Here is a 24,498-nt window from a genome sequence, read left to right on the forward strand (position 1 = left end):
TAAAAGGTGCTAAATTTGTAATTCAGATCATTTATTTTGCCTCCACACGGCTCTCAACATGGCGACGGGAACCGGAGGGTGGGCCCTACGCTTCCATGACGACGGCGTGGGTCGGGACGGCGTTATGAGCTGTAACCGCCGTATGAGAGCAGTGCAGAGCTGCGGCCGTGGAGCACGCTCACATGAACCAACATGCACTTTTAAGTAAAATAACAATAACCAACATCCAAGACGTGTCAAATAAAACACTGTATTTGAATTTTATTCTTTTCTTTCAAGTGATACATCTACGTAAAAGATTTCATGGCCTCGCATGACAAATACGGTACAGTTTTTTTTTTCCACCCCTTTTTACAGCTATTATAAGATTCTTAATGAACAATATTTATTTTTTTACATTCTGCGAGATATGTAACAGGACCTAACAGGAGGTCAGTATACTGTATGGCTCACCCAATAAAGCCTTACCTTTAAAAACAAATTTTTTAACATCACAGTTATGAATGTAAACCCAAATACTTAAATCTTCAGGAAGTCTACTGAACATAACGGCAAACAACAATATTTTGGAAATTTTAAGGATATCAAGATTAATATTACCGACATTGAATCATAAATCATGTGTGATTTAAAAACACCGCTCACCATCCGCACGCACACACACACACACACACACATACAGATCTTGACATGTGTGGCCGAGGTGGTATGGCACACGAGTGCAAACGCCTCATTTTTAAAAAAAAGAAAAAAAAAAAGAGGGTAAATTCACAAGAGAATATCAAATCTTAAAGGTTATTTCCTCACCTTTTGTTGAGTGACAAAAAAAGACAACAGAGTTACAGTCAGGTGTGTCGAAGCACCAGTTGGTCGTGTGTCTTAGTAAAAGCACGTCTTAAAGGGTTGGGAGTGGGTGGAGACCAGAAGAGAGTTGAACGGCTGAATACTGCAGAGCAGAAAAAGCAAATACACACCAGCAAGCGTTAATAGTCCCCATCTTGGTTTGACCACCTGTTGTAAAAACTAATGTACTGTATGTGTGAGTCAGCCGTGGTTGAGATGATTACAGTACTCTTAGGCCTTGATAGACAGCTGTACCTTTTATAGTATCATCCCTGCCGAGGGGAATGACTCAGTCCATTGTGTCCGACTACAGCGTCGTCAAAGAGCTGTCGTTTCACTCAATGTCAAATGTTTCCCTTATTTGATGCGCACGGTTATAACAATTCAAAAAACCATCTGCATTCTGTATAATCAACAGTAGATGGAGACACTGATACAGCTTTTAGAAACAAAGGAAAGCCCAAAAAAGCACACCCTGACAATAAAACACAAATCAAACTGCCATAATTCTGTTAAATACACCGACATTTCCAAAGCAATAATGAGCAATCAGTCTGTTTGAGGACAGTATGGCCAGCAGTTCCTCTGCTTTCTTGAGCAAATATATGTCCTCTTTTGTCCACAATGACAACTGAAGAGAGAAACTTGTCCTTTTCTGTCCGTTGGTTTTCTGGTAATCTTCATGCGCAGAGCTCAACCCCAGAGAGGTCGGCTTTTAAACTTCATGCTTGAGAAGAAGAAGTGCTTCCAACCGGGACGTGGGAGTATTGGCAGCTCTGCTCGTGGTGATAGAAGAAGAAGAAGAAGACGTGTTGTACTGCGTTTCCCTTTTTTTTGGTTTAGCGGAGCGAGAACATCCTAGTCGCCATCAAGTGAACACAAGTCTTTAACCAGCACAGAACAGCCAGCAACAGCAACTATCATTGCACACAAAAGCATTAACCCTCCACTTTAGAGAAGGAAGTGTGAAACGCTTCGTTCACAAATTATAATACAGGAAGAAAATGTTTGTTACCGTGGAAGTGAACAAAATACTGAACCATTCAGCATCTTCCGAGGATTCGTCAAAGTTTCGTGGAAAATTTAAAAATAAGACTTCAAGTCTTCATTAAATTTCTCCTTCAAGTATAAAATATTAATTTGTAATAATTGTTCGGATATAATTTACTTCCCTTATTCTTTTTTTTTTTTTTTTTTTACCTCTCAATACAAACATCATGTATCTTTCAAATGACACACATATAAGCAAACACTTCACTGTGTAGAACCTCAAGAGCCACAAATTGTCTTGCCAACAACGCTGCAAGATCCAGACGAGGCGGTCGAGGCTACAGTATTCGTACTTCATATTTATCCCTTACCAACACATGGAGAACAGCAATACAAAATACGTAAAGTGACTAAAACTCCTGGATAACAAAGGCTGTACCTATCTGTATCAATTTATAATTAATTTATAAAATAACCTTTTTCATAATTGTGCCCTGTATAAGTAAGGACGTCAGTGTGCAGTATCCACTGCGACTGCAAAATGTGACATTGAATGATTTGTTGCTATTAAACAATATATCTAACATATTTAATCTTTATGAAATATTTTCTCCCCAAATAACACATCGCATGTTTTTTTCAGCAGCTGGAAGTGTTTTCCCAGCGCTGTGGCCTCCTTTTGTTTTTATCTACCGATGTATCCGCTAACTTTTGCCGCCCGTTGGCGGGCGAGCAGAAGATGGACGGGCAGCTTCAGTAGAGGAGACGGAGGGAGAGAGAGACTGAAAGAGAGAGTGGTTGGAGGCTATGAGTCAGGGGCTGTGGGCTGTGTGAAGATTGGGAGGCTGGTGTTTCTGTTGCCTATCCATCAGTGCCATTCTTGTTGGGGGTGTTGGTGTTGATCGTGGTGCCGTCTGGCTGCTGGCTATCTTTGCGCGGTGGCATCCTCTCGTTTACCCTGTCCAGGCCGCGTGCCTCCTCGAAGTTACGAATCTTCCTCGTGGGAGAGAAGCCTTGAATGGCTGAAGAGACACCAAAGAGAAAAATGATCTTGAGTAATTTCTCTACTACTCGTTGTAAACTTTATTCTTTAGCTGTTTCATTTGCCGCAATCAAAAAGGGAATTCCTTGTGGAATTTCATAAACACAAAACACAATATCAACCTAGCACAATACAGTGAATACAACACATGCACAGGTAAACAAGCTACAACAATAGAAACACCTCACACTTTGTAGACTTACGGTAATGTCCCGAAACGGCCGAAAGGAAACCAGACAGAAAACGAGTAAGAGACTGTTCAGAAATACTCTTCAATCATTTCAATTGTCAACTTGAACTTAGAATGAACACTCTGAGGTGAAGGTTTTACAGGTGGATTTACAAGTGACATGACATATGTGACATGAAGCACTGAGGCTACGTCTGCAGCTGCCAATTAAGATTTGATCAAAGAAATATATTCACATATTTGTAATTCAGAGAAAAATAGACATCCAAATAGTTCTATAAATCGGTGCGATGCTGACCATTAGTACATTTACTGCCATAATAACCAGTAAGCTTGCTAGCCTAGCTATACTGACTGCACAGTACACAAATCTCAGTGTCAGTTGGAATACCTTAAAGCTAAGTGTTGTGATTGAGTGTGCATGAAAACCAGTTAGCAAGCGCACATAGAAGTCAAAACAGGTAACTGAAAGTAATGGATATATAATTTAAATAGTTAGATTAAAGGCATTTACGTGTTTGCAGCTGAAATAATTATCTGAAAGTGATGGACAGCTAAAATGATTAGCTTAAAATGATGGACAAACAAGAAATGAATAAATAGTGGGAAAAAATAACCAAAAGTGATGGACAAACAGCTAAAATATTTAGCTAAAAGTGATAGACAAAACAGCTAAAACATTTAGCTAAAAGTGATGGACAAACAGATAAAATATTTAGCTAAAAGTGATAGACAAAACAGCTAAAACATTTAGCTAAAAGTGATGGACAAACAGATAAAATATTTAGCTAAAAGTGATAGACAAAACAGCTAAAACATTTAGCTAAAAGTGATGGACAAACAGATAAAATATTTAGCTAAAAGTGATAGACAAAACAGCTAAAACATTTAGCTAAAAGTGATGGACAAACAGATAAAATATTTAGCTAAAAGTGATAGACAAAACAGCTAAAACATTTAGCTAAAAGTGATGGACAAACAGATAAAATATTTAGCTAAAAGTGATAGACAAAACAGCTAAAACATTTAGCTAAAAGTGATGGACAAACAGATAAAACATTTAGCTAAAAGTGATAGACAAACGGTTAAAATATTTAGCTAAAAGTGATAGACAAACAGCTAAAACATTTAGCTAAAAGTGATAGACAAAACAGCTAAAACATTTAGCTAAAAGTGATGGACAAACAGATAAAACATTTAGCTAAAAGTGATGGACAAACAGATAAAACATTTAGCTAAAAGTGATGGACAAACAGATAAAATATTTAGCTAAAATGATGGACAAACAGTTAAAATATTTAACTAAAAGTGATGGACAGACAGTTAAATTAATTAGCCAAAAAATTAATAAACAGTCAAAATAATTAGCCAAAAGTGATGGACAAACAGTGGGAATACGTAGCTAAAACTCATGATTAAACAATGAGATAGATAGCTAATAGTAACAGATACATCATTGAGAGGTCGAGCTTCTTCCACTTTAAGTGGTAGTAGTAGAATGGAAACTTAATAAAACCAACCTAATCACTGATAATTAAATTTTATCAGACAAAAAAGGTTGGGAACCACTAAGTTATGCTGCCTGAACACACCGGCCCTTTGCTCTGTCTGCGAGGATATACTGTACTGTACTGTACTCTTCTATCTGTTGATGTGTTCTGCACCAACGAAATCGGGACTAAATCTTTTACATTTTATGTATTTGATCAAATAAATGATTCTCATGGCTGAGGCCCATTAACTGCCACTATCAACCAGAAGGGGCGGAAAGTGTAGCAACAGCCAAATGGTCTAACAAGATTAGCTTCAGAAAATGTCCCCGGCAGGGATGTCCCTGGTCTTATCTTAGCCAGGTCTTAGCGAGCTTTTCTCTGTGTGGGGAGCCACGCTTTGCAAGAAAAACCCATGTGACCACAACCGGGGTATACTTGTCAACAAAAAACAAGCCAGGTCCTAAACCTGATACACATAACTAGCCCTCTGTAGCATGGGCTTCACTTTCCTGATGTACACTGACTCAAGCCTGTTTCAACTAAGGCTGGTGTTTAAAAGTACTTCTTTAAATGCATTTAAATAGACCATCTCATGTCACTGTTGCACCTAAAAACAGTTATTGTTCGTTGTACTAGTGTTAGTCTTACGCAAGCTTCTTTTCAATTCATGTCATTCATATCTTATCTATGATTCTTTTATTGCTTGACTGCCACCTAGTATATGAAAAGTGCTAAATGATAGAACCAACAGGCACTGATAATGCAAGAGCAACCAGCAATAAAGTTATATAGAGTAACACAATAATCAGTGATATTAAAAACAGTGGGGACACTAAAAGAAGAGTGATTTTAAGGGTGGGGATTACAGTATGTTTAAAAGGGTGAACAACACACACAAAACAAAGACGTGAGATATGAGCCTGACAGCCATGCGTACCTTGTGCTTTAGCTGCCTCAATCGTTGCTATGTTAATAGGAGTTGAGGAAGGAAGGAAAAAAGGGAGTCATCAAAGACAGCCAGAGACAGCAAGTACAACAGTAATAATCAAACGGTAAACCGCGGTGTGATAAACAGGGGAATACAGGCCAACACATGTGGCACAGTCATTACGGATGCAAAAATCAGAGCAGCTGTAAAAAAAAAAAAAAAATGCCATCAAAACATGTTAGTTAGTGGGCGGGACGGTTAGAGAGAAGAAGCCTGTTGGAGATTTAAGATGGTGTTGGTGTTAAAGGGTCACGAGGACTTAGGTGTGGAGAGCTGAGGGGGGATTTGGCTGAGCACTAAGAGTCTAAGGCCGGGGCCAGGGCCAGGGCCAGGGCGAGATGCGTAGCAATGACCACGCCGGGACCACGCCTGGACGACACATTTGTACATTCATAATTGAGTAGAAATTCTCAGTGGTGAACTTTACATGAGGAATATTTCTCCTTTAAAATGGATGTTTGGCATTTTGGAATTCTTCATATTTGATTACACAAACCATATTCACGTCCTATTGGATGTGCAGGTGTATAGAATATCTGAATCATCTAATTAAATCTCTAAATGAAGAAAGTCATCTCAGTGCATGAAATCTCATTTCTCAGAGAAATAGCTATGCATTCAAGATGAATGAGAGCTGTACTAATGTAGAGGCCTGCAGATGCAGCAGTGCATTATGAGGTGCTTTGTTATTGGTGACACTTGTGGAAACACTTGTGTTTGTCAGCAAGCCTGCACTGAATCTTTAGTGTCCTTAATAAGGGGTTCAGGGCTTAATTCATGCACTGGCTGTTTCCTCTCATAGAACCAGCATTCAAAGATCAGTGAGCAGCGCTTCAAGTAGCTTCAAAAACTATGTGGGAAAAACTAAGTGAAGAAGGATGAACAAAAATACACAATCACGTCCTTTGTTCGAACCGGCCTAACTGATCAGAAAGCTGTGGCTGGGGGGAGCGGACATTGACAATGACATTCTCCAAAAGGTCACCGACATGTGGTTCTCCGCAACTTCTGTAAAGCCTCCAGTGAGACAAAGCGTGACTCCCAGCGTGTCCTCTCGGCGGGCGAGACCGGGCGCTGACCTTTAGATCAGAGGGTCAGTGGTCACTTCCAGGTGACAGGCTGACCTCCCCCGACCAGCCAGCCAACAGCTGAGCCTGAAAACTGTTGCTGCATAGATGGTGGGGGGCTGGAGTCAAAGTCTAGCCAGTGCTTCCTGTGGTGGGCATGCTGTCATTGATCTAGAACCCTTCAAAGGGAGGAGCAGGACGGGGGAAGCTAGTCTACCTAAAGTGGATGTGAGGACAGACAGCAGTGTTTCCTCTGGTTTTGCTGTGATGCTTTTCAAAGATGTGAACATTTTATGACATCAAACTGTAACTGCGCTGGAAATAAACATATAGGAATAAGAAACAAACTTCAATATTTTCGGAGATTATTTGCTTCATGAAAGAGTTAGATGTAAAAATTGATACCACTCACGTTTGTGCAGTAAAATATGAGCTGGAGCTAGCAGGTGATTAGCTTAGCCTAGCTTTGCTTAAAGACTAAAAACAGGCTCTGTCCAACCAGAGACAACTAGTGGAGACTTCAGAAAGTTCCTGCCATCCGCCAAGAAAAAGCACGGCACATAAAATGGCAAAATTGTTGTTTTTACACTTTACGGATTATACAAACGTTATATAACGTGTTAACTAGTGAGCTTTAGAGGTGCTGGTAGGCCCATTGTGTTATCTTTGGACAGAGCCAGGCATCAATCCTCTCATCTAACTCTCAGCAAGAAAGTGAATAAGCATATTCCCAGCTTTATGCATCTTTACTTTTGGGTATGGCTAATGCAGGAAAAGGTGTTATAAATAGTGTTACTGTTTTACCTAGTATCCTGTGTATTTTTCTGTATGGAGGTGCTAGAGGAGGAGTAAATCGTGCACAGTAACACCCCCTCTTGTCATGAAGAAAAGACAAAATGTTTGCTCACAGCAAATACTTAAAACCCCCCCACATGCTTAATAAGAGAGTTAGTGAGTATAAAAGACACTTACCAGTCTGTAAGGTTTGCTTTCCCCCTGACAACACTCCTACAGGAAGAGTTCCAGTCGGGGTGAGGCCTTTGAGTGTTAACACATTCTCGCTTTCCTCCCTAGTCCACAAACAGAACACAGAGTAGACACATTACGCTTCAGCAAGCAGGGCAGCACGCACACCTGGTGGTTACGAAGGCCGTTCTGTAACCGAGAGCTCATAAGGTCAATCATCACTGGACATTTAACCGGTGCCCGCTCACTGTGTTGGCAGAGTGATAGACTGTCAGCTCTAAATGCCTCGAGCCAAACCGCTAACATGTGTCCTACTTCTGGAAGTGGGTCACTGACAACTTGTGTCAATTTTAGCAGCTGAAGCAATATTTTTAAAGATTGCTTACTAGTGTTGAGATGTTAACACGCTTGAATGTTCATATTATACATCTGTGTCTCCTCTACCGCGTCAAAAGAAACTGGGATTAACAACTGAAATGTACATTATATTCATCTTGCAAAGGAATGGTGTCAAAGTTAAACCCGTCACAAATGTGACATCTGGATTTCTTTTTTCTTATTTATTTCACAGTTTATTTCACAGTTTTATGCCATTCACCCAGATGCACCGGTCTGACCGACAGGCTGCACTAGCAGCAGTGTGACAAGGTAGCAGCAAAAATAATGTCATTATACAGTCTAAGTTAGGGGTGTAACGATTCATCTACTACATCGATGTATTGATTTATATTCCTACGATTCAACTACATGTATAGATATACTACACGTATATCGATATAAAATCGATTTGCAAGGTAAATAATCGATTGTATCGATACTAAGAATTTGCACCTTGTGTTTAACGTTATATGTATGTATTTTTTAGCACTTTTGATAGTAAAGAAATGTTAAACGGTACTCCGGTTCACGCTCCCTGTGTATGACGTCATCTCAGAAATATGACAACAAAACAAAGCAGGCTGATGGCGAGGAAGAGATTTTCAAGCTGTGTTTGAGGTCCTGCGTGTGGAAAGATTTTGGCCTTTGCAAAAAGGGAGATGTCCTTGATAAATCGCTCGCTGCTTGCAGAATATGCAAAGGCCAGATAAAATACAACGGCAACATGACCAGTCTTTCCACGCACCTACCGAGACGCCAATATTATTGCTCTGCCGTTTATACTGAAAATGAGAACAGAAGCAGCAGGTTAAACCAATGTTCATTTCACTTGAATAGAAGTTGGTTTATTTAATTTTTTTGTTAAATATTGCACTGCCTTGTATCTTGAGAACTGAAGCCTGTGCGTCCTGAAGTTGCACTTTTTATTATTTCAAATAAAAGCTGTATGTATTTGCCATTAATTGTTGTGTTCACTTGTTTATATCCAGAATTGATTTATCCCTTACAAGAGAAACTAAGAAATCCTGACCTGCACTGTCCAGTATCAGCTAATTATTTCACAGCCACACTGATTGAATTTTTGGCAAAAAAAAGTTACTGTATCAAATTATGTATCATTGAATTGTATTGTATCGCTCTAGATGAGCCGAATAGCGTCCTTGAATCTTATCGAATCGCTCTAGATGAGCCGAATATCGTCCTTGAATCGTATCGAATTGCTCTAGATGAGCCGAATAGCGTCCTTGAATCATATCGTATCGCTCTAGATGAGCTGAATAGCGTCCTTGAATCGTATCGCTCTAGATGAGCCGGATATCGTCCTTGAATCATATCGTATCGCTCTAGATGAGCCGAATATCGTCCTTGAATCATATCGTATCGCTCTAGATGAGCCGAATATCATCCTTGAATCATATCGTATCGCTCTAGATGAGCCGAATATCATCCTTGAATCATATCGTATCGCTCTAGATGAGCCGAATATCATCCTTGAATCATATCGTATCACTCTAGATGAGCCGAATATCGTCCTTGAATTGTATCGAATCGCTCTAGATGAGCTGAATAGCGTCCTTGAATCATATCGTATCACTCTAGATGAGCCGAATATCGTCCTTGAATCTTATTGTATCGCTCTAGATGAGGCAAATATCGTCCCTGAATCATATCGTATCGCTCTAGATGAGCCAACTATCATTATATCGTATCGTACCGCTCTAGATGAGCCAACTATCATTATATCGTATCGTACCGCTCTAGATGAGCTGAATATCGTCCTTGAATCGTATCGTTGTAAAAACTTAGCATTACACGTCTAGGTTAGTCTAGGTGTATCGTGACTCATCTCGTGCCCGCTCATTTATCCTTGCGGGCAACACTGTGTTTTCAAATACAACTTCATAGTGCACTCATCTGACTCCATTCATTCGTCTCCTGCATCTTCCCTGCCCTGTGGTGGCCTGCAGTTCAGTTTGGTAATGTTGACCCTCTCCACCCCACTGAGCTCATTGTGACCCATATACAGTATACATGTACAGAAGCCTTTTCCCGTTTGAGTGTTATCATGAGAGAGGAGGAGGTAGATCAGAGGGTTAATGACGGGGTCAGACCTGAGGACGGAGAAGACTCGGGCCATTTTCCCCACAGCGCGAATCTTGTTTCGGATCACCTCCTTACGCATCGCTGAGGATCCACCTGGAACAAGTTAAGACAGTTTACCATCTTGACTATTCAATACTGCTGATTACAGCCTTTACTTCAAATGAACAATACGTTGCATAAAAGCCTCGTGGAAGAGAACAAAGGATGAACGGATGATGAACTGAGGGTTTAATGGTGTGTTTCAAAGCATAGCGGCTGTACTCCAGGGAGCACAACTCCCTCATCAACATCACACATGTGGGACATAGACTGTGGCGTATAAATCGCCTCTCATGAAAAGTACAGCTCCCAGCATGCTTTGTCAATTAAGTGTGTGCTCATTTTCAATCCATCCAAATTAAAAACAAAACTGAAAATGCAATTTACAGAATAAGAGAACAGAACCAGAGAAAATCTACAACCCAAGCAGATGAACAGACTACAGACTACTTACTATATATATTTATTTATGTATTTTCAGACTGAAGCAAGCAGTAACCGCCATTCAGTGCTGACACACATCTTTAAATTTTTTAATTATCACACAGATTGTGAAATATTCCCATTTTTCCAGATTTTCTTGCCAGAATGGTAATGTCTAAAAAAACATCACAGTACACCGAGAATATATACTAAAACCTGGGCATTAATAATAACAATTATTATTATAAATGATAACTTATAACGAGTATCAGGCCGTCTGCATCGAGTTTTTGCTCTCTCAATTTTACCTTCATACTGGTCGTCTCCCTCCGACATGAGCTCATCGTCAGAGCAGATGTTCAGTACATTCACCAGCATCTCCGTCACTGTGGGGACAGAAGACACATTAAACTGGAGACTGGAACAAAAGAGGCAGGTTTCTGTGACCCTGACTGACTTCATGTTGCTTCCACTTTTTGTCTGGAAAAGAACACTTTCATGAAGTGATACATTCAAATGGTTGTGATGAGGTGGAAACTGACTCAGAATTGTCTAAAGGGATATATATTTATGTAATTTAACAGTATGTCTGAATGTCATCCTCAAATATAACCTTTTTTTATTTCCTGAATTTCAACAGGCAGCTATGGAATCATAAATACATACGTACAATAAAGAGCCTTTAACTGGAAAGTCCCCAAAATACCACAGGGGAAAAATCATGCAGTAACAAATAAATAGTTGGGTTAATGTAAATTTTTAGCTTTTTGGTTTACAAAGGTTCCCTTTTTGCGGACACATGTTCCGTTTCACAGTGGCACACTTTTCATATTTAGTAAATGGACTAACACATGGAAAAACATTAACTTCATAGATAAAACTAGAATTACCGCCTCGCGGTTGTATGCCTATCCATGTCTGCCCAAAGTGTCATCACTTCATCACTTTATCCTGTTAGACATTTGTGTGAAATTGTCATAATTAGCATTTGAATTCTTAAGTTATAGCAAACTGTGAGCTCAGAGTGACCTTTTGACCACCAAATTCTAACCACTTCATCCTTGAGTCCAAGTGGACGTTTGTGCCAAATTTGAAGAGATTCCCTCCAGGTGTTCCTGAGATATCGCATTCTCAAGAATGTATACACACAAAAACAGAAGACATAATGCCTCGGGCCACGGCTCTCGCCGGCGTGGAGACATACAAATCTGTTTGTGGGTGAGTCTGATTCCAAAAAATCAATGAACTAACAGGCAACTCAACACAGACTTTATTTTTGGCCTTCCATTCTGCATTTGTTTCAATGAAACAAGAAATGTACCTTTCTCTCCAACAAAAGGCAAAGACCATGTGAAGACATCCATGAAGTTGGGCAACCAGTAAGGGTGGGGGGAGCAGTTGAACTGTCGGATGTTCATCACGTTGTTCTCATATTTTAATACAGCAGCTAGGATTGACAGAGGGAAAGAGATGGGAGGAGAGATTCAAGGACTGAAGCCTGGTAAACACAAGAACACAACACAACGAGAGAGAAGAAAAGACAAAGAAACCTTTGTTGTTGTAGACGTCTAGGTAATTTGGAGCTGAAAAGATTGTGATTAATGAAGGGAAGCCTGTCGTCTGGCTTTTTCTGTACATCCGATACCTGTTAGGCCAAACACACAAAAACACTCATCAACATATTCTACACTATAATATGCTGGAAATGAATCAAAAAGATGTAACCCTACTCACCCTGCATCCTGTGCTTCATGGGCTCTTATTACTGACAGCAAGTTATTATTTACCAAAAAGTCACAGACTGCTGAGTAACTGAAAAAAAAAACAGAGAGAGAGACAGGCCTGTTAAAACACTGAGCGGAGGTCAGAATGGGAGTGAACTGGAATATTAATTGGAGGGGTATGACACACAACAAAGGTCCCAAGGCCAGAATCGAACCTGGGATGTAATGGTAACGGTTATATGCCGTGCGATGTACCCACTCGGCTACCGCCGCTTTGTTTATTACAAACTTAAACCAATAAAAGGAACAGCACGAGGCCACCTCTGACTTCACTGACTGTTGTTTGCCTATGGATGCGTTCATATCTATTGTTAGCATGCCGTGCGCTCTGGCCTGTTGAGCGAGGGGTTTAAAGATCCTGCTGGCCTCTCCAGAAGCTTGAGACTACAACCAGAGAGCAGACGAGCTCAGCTGGATGAGGCTATGTGAGGGTTTTTACTGTGTTCCCTTCTTTCACCGCCATACTAATCAATATTTAGAATGAGCAAGAGGAACGAGTAGACAATCAACATTTCATCGGTCGACATCAGGCTAAAATAAATGGTTTCTTTCTGACATTTAGCACTTTTCATATTGGATTTCAGACCAGGATAGGATTTGATTGAAACCAGCTATTTGTACATTTATTATCAAGTTTGTGTGTAAAGTCCTTCCTAGTACTACCAGCTAGTTTACTAGCAGTGATTTACCAAATCGGTTGCATCATTAAATCGGCACTGTCTTCGAATGATATGAGCCGATTGAATGCCCATTATCAGCAGTCATCAGCCAGTTACGAGGGGCTTGCTAAAAAAAAAAATGCCTCCTGACATAAACATATTGGCATGCTTACCTGAGCAGGTGCTCACACGGTTTGCATCTGTTAACCTATTTTGTAAAAGTCATATTTAATGTGTGCACCTATTTTTTATGCTCTGAGAGGGCCAAAGTGCCTCAATAAGCTGGTTGACCTACAAAAAAGTGAAGCCACATCCTCTAACCCGTGTGATGCAGGTCACAGGTTTTCTACTTTATTAATATTTGTCATTTTTTTCGTAGTTGTTTGAGACACAAACATATACATTTTGCTAAAAAATAAATTGTCTCTATTATAATGAAGTGCTGTATGTGTTTGTGTTCTGAGAGTTTGGTATTAGTGCACCCGTAGAGTGAAGAAGTGCAGCTGCAGCATGTTGTCTAATACCTGAAAAAGTAAGAGCAGCCTCTGACGGAGTTATGGTTGAAGTGTTCAGTTGTCTTTTCGCTGCCATAGTCCTCACCAGGGTCAGCCCAGATCAGGTCACACATTGGCCCGAATGCTGGAGGCTCTTTAAACCTGTCTAACTGTTGAAAACACACAGACAAACTTAGTACAGATACTGTATGGTTTAGATGGAAGTCTTACATGCAGAAGATCCCTGTGATAAAGGTGAATGACCTGCAACAGCCAATACAAACTAATAGTACTTAAAGGTCATTTGATTTCAGTCCCAAAAAACAAACATTGGAAATAAAAATAATTTACAGATCTTCAGTTTTAAGATTTCTGATGTGCTTTTTCAGTGATTACACTGATCACTTACTTTCCGTATGTCGTCTAGGCAGTTGATTTCTGGTGAGAGTCCGCCGTGTACACACAGGAACTGTTGGTTGAGCAGAGCAGCGAGGGGCAGGCAGTCAAAGGCCTCCATACAGGAGTCATACACCCGTTCAGAGTATTTTATTTTACCTGCAGCAAACACAAAATAGGATTCATTTTTGTAGCTCATCCCACATAAGAGTAATCTGTAATTCTACTTCAAAATACAGCCACAAATGGCAAAACATGCGTTGTATCTGCTTATTCATATGATATCAAGGTTAGTCAGATGTGTTGTGAAGCAGTAACAGAGCGAGAAGGACAGCAGAGGAGTAGTAGGACAGATGATTGTTTCCAGGCAGCGTCACTTGCACAACGACTGCAGGTCAGATTAGGGCAGGAGGAAGTCCACTCCTTATAGGGCGAGAGCAGCCAGGACACAGCCAGGACAGTGTGATGTGGGTGGTAAAGACTGTTACTAAAGACAACACTCCAATACCAAGTGAGTGCTGCATTCAAGTCATGGAGAACAGTCTGGAGGTTACAGCTTTGTACTTGAAATGAGCTCTCTTTTATCATTTTATTTAGTGACTGGATGCTTTTTACTGTAATGTCTGTCTTACATGTGTGTATACACAATGATGTAGACATTTTTTAAAGAATAAATGATAATAAATGTTTAAATAAAACAAAATCTTCATACATCAAACAATTCATCTTCATATTGAATTCTGCCTAATCCTTCTAAGGAGGGAAGACAAAATGCCACCCACCTATCTATACTCACTGGATTAAGAGATCGAATGTAGTTTTTGCAGTCAGAGAAAGTGCGATTCCCTCTCAGGGGATCTACTCATCTAACGTTTTTTAACGGCTGGAGGCCATTCATCACACACGCTGAGAACAGCAAGTTGACACACAGTGTGATGGATGTGAATGCTGCTGTAATGTGCAGCCAAACTGACTACAATATGTCGGCTGGAAGCAGTCATTCATGGTTGACGTATGATGACATCAATTTCATTTTCTTTTACCATTAGAAATTGCTATTTTCAATCTTATTTATTCTTATTCTATTCTTATTCTTGTTGTGTGCTTGATCTATCATTGCTGCAGTAACTCAGAAATTTCCCCTCGGGGGATTAATAAAGTACCTACCTACCTAATATGATAACGTTTCCTGTCCATGACAGAGTTAGCATGCAGCTTTAGCCGTGATGTCTAGCTCTGCTTTTCCTGTCAATGTGTGAAACCCAAAGTGTTTCCATACTTTACTGGATGTGTAGCGTTTACCACTTTGGATTTAAAACGGGAGGGTGCAGGTCGTATCCACGCAGACCCTCCGCCGTTTTCTACTTTCTCCTTTCTCCTTTCGGCTCGCTGTGGTTTGTTTTGGTTGACGGATACGTCACATTACTCAGACTCATTAAGCAGTAACTTCCTTCTACCTCCACATAGACTCAAATAAATCGATTCTGGCATTAAAAAATCTATTTAGAAATCTTAAAAAAAACAAAAAACGCAATACATAGGTGAATCGATTTTTTTCCCCACCCCTAGTAATCATGTTCAACTACTATACCTAATCTCCTGGACGAGTCTATAATACGATCCAATGTGATACCACACTGCTGAAATGATTAGTCAGTTTAGTTTTGTGTATCCATGCTGAATCTCCACGAGAAAATCACCATGCATCTAAGAATCTATTCTTTTTCTTACCCCGACTGCTTTCTCTTTTAGTTCACACACTCTATGAAAAAATAGATTTAATTCTGTAAGTATTACACCCTGCCCCAAACGACCACCACCTAGACCACTGAACGGTGGTACAGTGTGTAATGATGAGGTGGTATGTGGGGGATGTAATGAGTGAAATCTATTTGCAGCTGGCAAGGTTGTCTCTGCTGTCTGCCAAAGTGTCTTTGTTTCTGAGTTTGCATACTAATGCCTCCACACCTGCTACACACACACACACACACACACACACACACACATCAGCATGGCTGGCTGCTCTCCATGCTCCAGCAGTTTATCGTCTGCAACATGAAAAGGCTTCATCTCCTCTGCAGAGTCTGTAACACTGATGAAGAGCCACATCGTGTGACGGGACTTCCTGATCGTGACTAACACGTCCTCTTTCTGGGAAGCTGGTTAATTTTATTAAGAGGAGTCAGTCACCTCACAGTTACACTGTTTTAATTCCTCATTTGTGTCTGTTGTGTGTGGAAAGGATGATCAATTGATCTGCAAGATCGGTCCTGCACTTCCACTGTGAGTACCATGCCATGCCCTTATACCCAAGCTGTGTCTGAGACCTGAAAACCTGATTGATACTCACAGAGCACATCAGACTGGCCTTCGCAAGGCTGAGAGAAGCACTGCACTTACATTCCTGTTTGAAGGTGAAGTACTCGGTGAGGTGTCGGCACTCGTGGTTCCCACGCAGGAGGAAGAGTGTGGAGGGGTGGTTGATCTTGAGCGACCAGAGGTAGAGAACACACTGGGAGGACAGACAGTGGGAAGAGGGGAGACAGAAAAGTCAAAGATGTGTACGGATGATTATGCACAGACCTTGAAAGTCAAAGCCGTGAACATGCTCGCATAATTCGCTTTTTAATAAACACTAAAGAAGAAGAAGAAGAAGAAGAAGAAGTAGCAGAGAGTGAAGCTGCACCAGAATGTCACACGTTGCCTGCCTCGTCAATGTTTTTCAGATCACCTCTTTTGTTGCCAAAATGTTGCCATATTGGCGCAGTTTTTGTTTTCTTTGACACAAATACCCCTTTCACACCGAGGACTCAACCGGGGTTGATTGTATGTCTGAAAGGGTTAACCCACGTTGACTGACTTGGCTTCTTGACCCAGGTCGAGGGGTGGGTCAGACCAGGGTCGATTTTGATGTGAATGGCATGGACCAGGGTTGCTAACAAACGGGTTGGGACAAATCTCTTCGGTTGCAAATGAGGGCGCACAGTCCGTGACGTAACTGTCACAGGTCGCCGTAGCTCATACACAAACGGTGGGACGGCAGCAGGAATGTTTTCAGACACACCGGAGGTGAACGACGGAAGAGAAAAACATGGATATGCGGCGAGATATCGAGGTGAGGGAGCTGCTGGCCGTACCACAGTGAGGAAGAAAAAAGCGGTAGATGACGTGACGGTGAGAGACAACGTAGGGTAACGTTATATGAACATAACAAGGCTGCTGGATGAGAGAGGCATCTGTCGTATCGTTACACAGAAAACCACACCGTGCAAGCCAACCACCTCACGGTACCTGCCAGCTGTGAGCACATCTGTTTTTAAAGCGTGTTTGCACATTTTCAATTTATAAACCTGCAAAAAGATCCATCTGTCACCTGTCTCATCTGTTATAAAATAACAAACCCAGTCCCAGTTCATTACATTATCGAACAGTACAAATACAATAAATGGGTGCTGTAGATAGACAAAGGAATAAAGGTTCATGAGTGTTGATGGATAGATACTGTTGTCTGTATGTTTTACATTACAGCGCAATACATACAACATAGTTAAACATTTTATAAAGCTAAAAATGCTGTGTGTACTATATTTACACTGTATTCCCAAAACCTACATCATTCTGTGACATTTTACGTTTTTGCCATATTATTATTATTATACAGTATGGTTGCTGATGTCGGCTACTTTTTAATTTGCCAGATCGTGTCGTGATGACAAATGCCAGACCGGACCAGCAAAACCAGAAATCCAGCCAACTCTACCATCCAAATGAAACCTGCTCTCTCCTCAGTGCTCAGATAAGGCACTGCTCACTACTTTAACATGCACCAGCCAACCACGGCCTGCTATTATTAAGGTAACCAGAGTCAGCAGGTGTGTATCCACACAACTGATAATGCAGAAATAAAAGGAATTGAGGAGCCTGGACTAACAGTGAAGTGTGAAGTGGAGGTAAATCTGTGTGACTTGATCTCTCATGTGCGGAGGCAGAGAAAAGGACATGGCTCTGAGAGGCTGCAGGCTGACATGGTTTTAATGAGAGCCCAGCCACTGTGTGTGTTGGAGTGGGGGAGGCAGATAAAGCACTTGGCAACAAAGCTTTGTGTGACAGACATGAACACCTCAAACCCAGACACATACATGCACACACTCTCCAGGATGTGCCTGGTGTGTACAGGGACCTGGACCAGGTTCTGGCAGAGATCCCAGAGAGAGGGTCTAGAGATGGACTCGAGAGATAAAGATGGGCAGCTTAGAGAATGAAATGGATTGCTGCTCACATGCACTGAATTTAGACTTTGGCAAATTGCTGGCCTGCAAAGGTAACACGCTACTTCAAGAGGCTACAGTGACTCTTTATGTTACCAAGGTAACCACATCCTGATATCCATTTTGCTCTATCTGTCTTCTGTGTAGCTGAAGTGAGCTCAGTGGCCTTCCTCTGAAGAGTGTTCAGCTCTGCTCGTGAGAGAAAATGGAAAGAAGCTTCTGGCTCTTTTGTTTTGTTTGCTGCTGCAAAGCTGCTTCTTCTGATATGTAGACAGAGTTACTCCATACAGACTATTTCATATTGTAGTTATCTGACTATAATCATTACTTATGCCTGCAACTAATGATTATTTTAATTATTGATTAATCAGCAGATAGTTCTCTTCATTAATCAACTGATCATTTAGTCCGGGCATCATCAAATGGCGGACTGCTATAGACCGCGGGCGCAGCTAATCCTGTTAATACAGCAATGGCTTCAACCATTTGAGCCAATCAAATCGACTGTTTACCGTGTGTAGACAGTTAGCTAGAGAGAACAACAGCATACTGTAAAGCTGGGCATACACTGTACGATTTTAAAAATGCTGTTGTGTAACACTGATTTATGTGATCACATTGTACGGTCTGATCATCAGCCACGACCTGAGTGATCACACTGCACGGTCCGATCATCAGCCACGACCTGAGTGATCACACTGCACGGTCCGATCATCAGCCACGACCTGAATGATCACACTGCACAGTCCGATCATCAGCCACGACCTGAGTGATCACACTGCACGGTCCGATCATCAGCCACGACCTGAGTGATCACACTGCACGGTCCGATCATCAGCCACGACCTGAGTGATCACACTGCACGGTCCAATCATCAGCCACGACCTGAGTGATCACACTGCACGGTCCGATCATCAGCCACGACCTGAGTGATCACACTGCACGGTCCGATCATCAGCCACAACCTGAGTGATCACACTGCACAGTCCAATCATCAGCCACGACCTGAGTGATCACACTGCACGGTCCGATCATCAGCCACGACCTGAGTGATCACACTGCACGGTCCAATCATCAGCCACGACCTGAGTGATCACACTGCACGGTCCGATCATCAGCCACGACCTGAGTGATCACACTGCACAGTCCAATCATCAGCCACGACCTGAGTGATCACACTGCACGGTCCGATCATCAGCCACGACCTGAGTGATCACACTGCACGGTCCGATCATCAGCCACAACCTGAGTGATCACACTGTACGGTTCCTTCGTCCCCAGCCGACCGTTCTGGCTGTGGAGCGTCAATAAAGATTAGTTTGAAAGCTCCGAGGCAGGTAAAGTGTGTTTGCTAGCAGAGGTCTGTACGGGTCACAATGCTAACAAGGCAGAAACGTGCTGCCTTGATCATCTGCCATCCTGTTTTGCTGAAACGTCTAAAAAAAAGAGGCAGCGGAGTAATGTTATATGGACTCACAGGTGGCGAGGAAGTCGTGGACAGTATGGCTTGTCCATTTTTCCGATAGAATTGGAAGTAAGCTTGCTACGTTTTACTAGCTATATCTATTGTACATCGTTATCTTGATAGCTGCGCTCTGATTACTGTAAAAATAGGAGAAAAAAGGCGCTGACGTTGGGGAATCGGCTCGTGGCTCTGCTCCAACTGTGTGACAGTCTGTGGACGGCCGAACCAAATTTCTGACATGTCAGAAATTCATCTGTCCGATGGCCAGTTGGGAGGAGTTAATCGGTCCTCGCCGGTCACACTGCATGGCAAACGACACCTGACGAAGCTGAAATTCGGTCCGACTCTAAAATGAGTCGTGCAGCTCAAAATACGGGCAAGAAACGGGCTAAAATCGTACAGTGTATGCCCAGCTTTAGAGAGATTTGAGAGAGATGACAGCATGGAGCAACGGACCTGCTACTTTCTGGTTTACAGACGGTTCTCCTTGGTCGAACCAAAGTAGCACTACACACCTCCACCATGTTGGGATCGACTTACATTTGTGAGTCAGCTTTCTCACCTGTGAACATTTTTAAAACCTGGTACCGTTCCAGGCTCACCGATGAGCACCTACACATGAGCACGAGAATGGAAAGCTCTGCTGAGGCACTTTTTATTCATTTCATTGAGAAGATTCTGTCTTGTTTTCTTTCATTTGAAATGTAGGCATTAATTTCATTGTGCTAGGACAATTCCTTAGTTCAATGTGTCTGTAAGTGAAAAGCATCCCACTTTGAATGATATGATATGATATGGAAATGCACGTTGATTTTATTTGACAGATGTAGGATGCAATTTAGATATTATGAGGTTTGGACCTCTTTGAATTTTAATTTAACAGGTTTGGACCAACCAATGTGTTAAGTTGTAAACTACAGTACAGTAGGTAAGTGACAAAAGCTCATTCAGTGCCAGGTATAGTCTCTACACAGGATAAATGACACATCCCTCTAGGCTGACCTGTTTTTACTTCTATTATAATAATTACTTGACTGTATATCATGTCAGCATACTAGTGGTGTAACGATTCATCAACTACATCAATTTATATTCCTACGATCCAACTACATCGATAGGTACTCATCAAGTTGTCCTTCACGGGGTACGTATATCGATCTAAAATTGATTTGCAAGGTAAATAATCTGTTGTATCGATACTAAGAATTTGCACATTGTATTTATAACGTTATATGGATGTATTTTTTAGCACTTTTATTAGTAAAGAAATGTTACTCCGGTTCACGCTCCCCCGTGTTTAGCGTCATCAACATGCACCAGCAGCGCATCTCAGAAAGACGACAACAAAACGAAGCAGGCTGATGGCGAGGAAGAGTCAGACGGGCGACAGATTTTCAAGCCGTGTTTGAGGTCCAGTGTGTGGAAATATTTTGGCTTTTGCAAAAAAAAGGGAGATGTCCTTGATAAATCACTCGCTGCAGAATATGTAGAGTATGTAAAAGCCAGATAAAATAGAACGGCAACACGACCAATCTTTCCAAGCACCTACTGAGACGCCAATATTATTGCTCTACCATTTATATTGAAAATGAGAATAGAAGCAGCAGGTTAAACCACTGTTCAATTAACTTGAATAGAAGTTTGTTTATTTTATTATTATTATTATTTTTTAAATATTGCATTGCCTTGTATCTTCAGAACTGAAGCAGCAGGTCCTGAAGTTGCAAAAATCGTTGGAAAAACGTATTGTTACACCCCTTCAACATACAGTATGTGTTGTTCCGTTACTTTAATTGGTTGCTCCATGTTAGTTGTGACACAGTGTTGACAGCAGGATGTACAGTACACTCTGATCCCACCCACGCTTCAACCGCAGTGGGGGTGAGGACACTGGTAAGCAAGCATTGTGGCCCAGAAGACCACCTCTTCTGTCACTTCTCTATACAAATGCATGAGAAAAATAATCCCAGTGCCAATAGTTGAGGTCCTCGGTGGAGACAAACCCCAAATGAGCACCATCCTATCATCCCCTATGCTCTTTCAGTCCGCTCCTTTCATCTGTGACATTTCACCCACCTCTGTACTACCCAGTGCCCATCAAAAGGCCCCACACAGTGGTCAAAATGTTAGCATACTGCCTTATTGACTCGGACACAGCCCACTCCACCATCAACGCTCTCCTGTACAAATATACCTGAAGGCACTGCAACATTTTAACAAGTATGTCCTCTGGATGTTACAAACAAATAGTGAAACTAAACATCAACAGGTGAATCAGGACTGCCTGACATTAGGGCTGCATATTGGCAAGAATCTGGTCATACGATATGTATCATGATACATGGGTTAAGATGTTATGTTATGATACTGTAAGCAAGGCAATATGTTGTGATCTCTTAAATCTAATTTTAGGAGAACTTTATAAAGAACACACCGCTGTATGCATAAAATCGGAGTAAAAAAATTGTTTTTTAATGTAATCGTCACTACAACATCCACCATCAGAGCTCTACTTTGAGAGGACACATACACTGACAGGGAGCATCTCCTTGAAAAAGAAATAAAGTATTGACTGAGTTAATCTTTGCATGTAAACTATTCATTAAAAATCAATACAGAGTTTTGGAAAATCGATACAGGATCACAAAATGTAATATCGTGATACTTAATATTTTCTTACACCCCCTATTTGACATGTTGTAATAAACTACCTTCTGCACCGGTCACACCAAAACAAAAAACACATTTCCCTTTCTCAGATCACTTCAGACAATACTCCACTGATTCAGCATTGCAGTCTTATAACATTGGCAGTCGCTGACTCAAGTGACATCACTTGAGGCAATTGATCAGACTTGTAAACAGACTGTGTTGTGTAAAATCGGTGGAGTACTACAAGGCCTCGTGCTCCACAAAGAGAGCTAAAATCACATCAAGTCCTTTCAAGTATTCACAGGAACTTTTCGAGTTTATGTGTTGTTGAAGAACACTGATATTGAGTCAGCACCGACGCTGACATAGTTATCTCAATTCAACAACTTACAGAACATTTTATTTTACTATATTTTTCATTTTGACTAGCTGATATCAATGATCTGTTTCTTGTTATAGCTAATTACAGCTAACATTTGATGCTTAAAGCGCTATTCTCTGGCAGCAATGTTTTAACGTACACAACCCATTGTGGAAGTATGACTGTTATGAATAAATGCATCCAGGTGGACGCCAGAGGAGAGGGTTACACAGCAGTAGTGTTTCTATGAATCTGGGTCACCGTTGTAACTGCCATGAAGCCAAGGTTACTACAGCCGCCACCCTACGGCCATCAGTCTCAATAAGAGTACTACAGTTTCACTTTGTAGAGCCAGCCAGCTCTCTGCTCCAATCCTCCGTCTTATTTTTAAACATCTAACAAACATGTATGACCTGTGCCCTTTGAAGTTCAGTAATCGAAATAGAATTTCAGACAGCAAAACCCCGATTGGTCATTTGGCACTAAAGTGAGATCCTCTAAGCAGCACTGCAGTAAGCCTTAAATGTTAGTAGCTATAGCTGGAGGTTGTAAACAAACACGCGCATTGCATGGTGGGCAAAAGCATCATTATCGTCACACAAAACATAGCACTAGCAAAGCAGCGGGTGGGCATGGCGAGCTCACGTTCCACAGATCGATAAAAATGAACAGATCAACCAAAAGGGTGATCGAGCCACACTCCGAGGAAGTAGAATAAAGTGATGCAAGGCGTCGTTATGGCTCTAAATTGTTGCACGCGACTATGGCGTGGGGGAAAGCTCACTCCGGTATGCCGGACAAGAAGTTTACTTGAACTTATAAAGGAAAGATCACATTTTAACAGTGTAACACGTGCAGTACTAACTAATGGATGACTGGTCAACCAAACATATTTCACATTATTTGTGAACCAAACCTAATGAAATGTATTCCAAGGGTCTTCACTGACAACAGAATGCAAAATGTTAACTGCATTCTTCACAATACAACCCAAATGTTTTTTGTTTTTATTTATTTAAATGTAAAATAAATCATTACAAATGAATAAGCTGGAAGATACAACAACTTACCTCAATACTGAAGTATCCTCGGTCTACGTAGTCGCCGAGGAAGAGATACCGCGTGTTACTGGGTGATCCCCCCACTTCAAACAACTTCATAAGGTCAAAGAATTGTCCATGGACATCACCGCATACTGTAAAAAGAAACAAGTAGGCATGCTGATATTTTAAAAAGGTCCGCTGGTATATGTTGATCTTTCTTTATTCTAAAACAAGCCTCTGTATTTATTAAACGTGCAGATGCAAAGTGTTCTGTACATTAACAGGTTTTCCATTCCCTTTATAGGTCAAATATTCATTTGTTCTCAGTTTTTAAAATGTGTTTTCTGATGTTGATGCATTAGCAACATTATCAATAATAGCAATGATATTAAACATACTGGAGTAATAGTGACAGAACCAGTTTTTAGCTCATTTAATCATGGCAGACGATTCAATTCAACTGGTGCGACTCAAGTGTTTCATATTGATCATTGCTCAAATTGATTCAACAATGTACATGTGAATCATTACAGTCAAGTGTACACTGAGAAAATGATGATGTGTTGAGGGAAACTGAATAGTAACAGAACTGGGGAGCTTCTATGTGAGAAAAAACAAGAAATGAAAGATGATATTTTTCTCAGGAGCTGCTTGGATCTGAGGGTGCTGACCTTAGGACTGAGGTCATGTAAAGGTCAGCTCAGAGGGAGCACATACTGGATGTTTTGAGAATTGACTGATGACTGAGTTGACTCTGACAGCCTGCGAGGCTGGTCGACACCAGCTGCCGGCAGAGACAAACAGTGGAATACTGCCTCAGCTGCTGCTATCTACGCTGTCTGAATATATAACTA

At 41.2% G+C, this 24,498-nt stretch overlaps 1 protein-coding gene across 3 annotated transcripts in view; it reads right to left on the reverse strand.

Moving 5' to 3' along the window:
• Nucleotides 1-348: 348 nt before the first annotated feature.
• The window catches only part of ppp3cca (protein phosphatase 3, catalytic subunit, gamma isozyme, a), a 31,813-nt gene continuing 7,663 nt past the window's right edge, over nucleotides 349-24,498 (reverse strand). Inside the window, exons 3-14 of one of the 3 annotated variants that reach the window (XM_074637630.1) lie at nucleotides 23,672-23,796; nucleotides 16,256-16,367; nucleotides 13,869-14,014; nucleotides 13,490-13,629; nucleotides 12,257-12,334; nucleotides 12,073-12,167; nucleotides 11,844-11,969; nucleotides 10,831-10,908; nucleotides 10,069-10,153; nucleotides 7,586-7,683; nucleotides 5,496-5,522; nucleotides 349-2,855 (exon numbers count right to left, since the gene is read on the reverse strand). In XM_074637630.1, coding sequence (XP_074493731.1) covers nucleotides 2,695-2,855; nucleotides 5,496-5,522; nucleotides 7,586-7,683; nucleotides 10,069-10,153; nucleotides 10,831-10,908; nucleotides 11,844-11,969; nucleotides 12,073-12,167; nucleotides 12,257-12,334; nucleotides 13,490-13,629; nucleotides 13,869-14,014; nucleotides 16,256-16,367; nucleotides 23,672-23,796 — 1,271 coding nt within the window. In that variant the 3' untranslated portion in view covers nucleotides 349-2,694. The remainder of the gene's footprint in view (nucleotides 2,856-5,495; nucleotides 5,523-7,585; nucleotides 7,684-10,068; nucleotides 10,154-10,830; nucleotides 10,909-11,843; nucleotides 11,970-12,072; nucleotides 12,168-12,256; nucleotides 12,335-13,489; nucleotides 13,630-13,868; nucleotides 14,015-16,255; nucleotides 16,368-23,671; nucleotides 23,797-24,498) is intronic. The other 2 variants (XM_074637631.1, XM_074637632.1) reach the window with 2 other exon arrangements.

The sequence above is a fragment of the Sebastes fasciatus genome, chromosome 6 (assembly GCF_043250625.1).
Source record: "Sebastes fasciatus isolate fSebFas1 chromosome 6, fSebFas1.pri, whole genome shotgun sequence".
NCBI lineage: Eukaryota > Metazoa > Chordata > Actinopteri > Perciformes > Sebastidae > Sebastes > Sebastes fasciatus.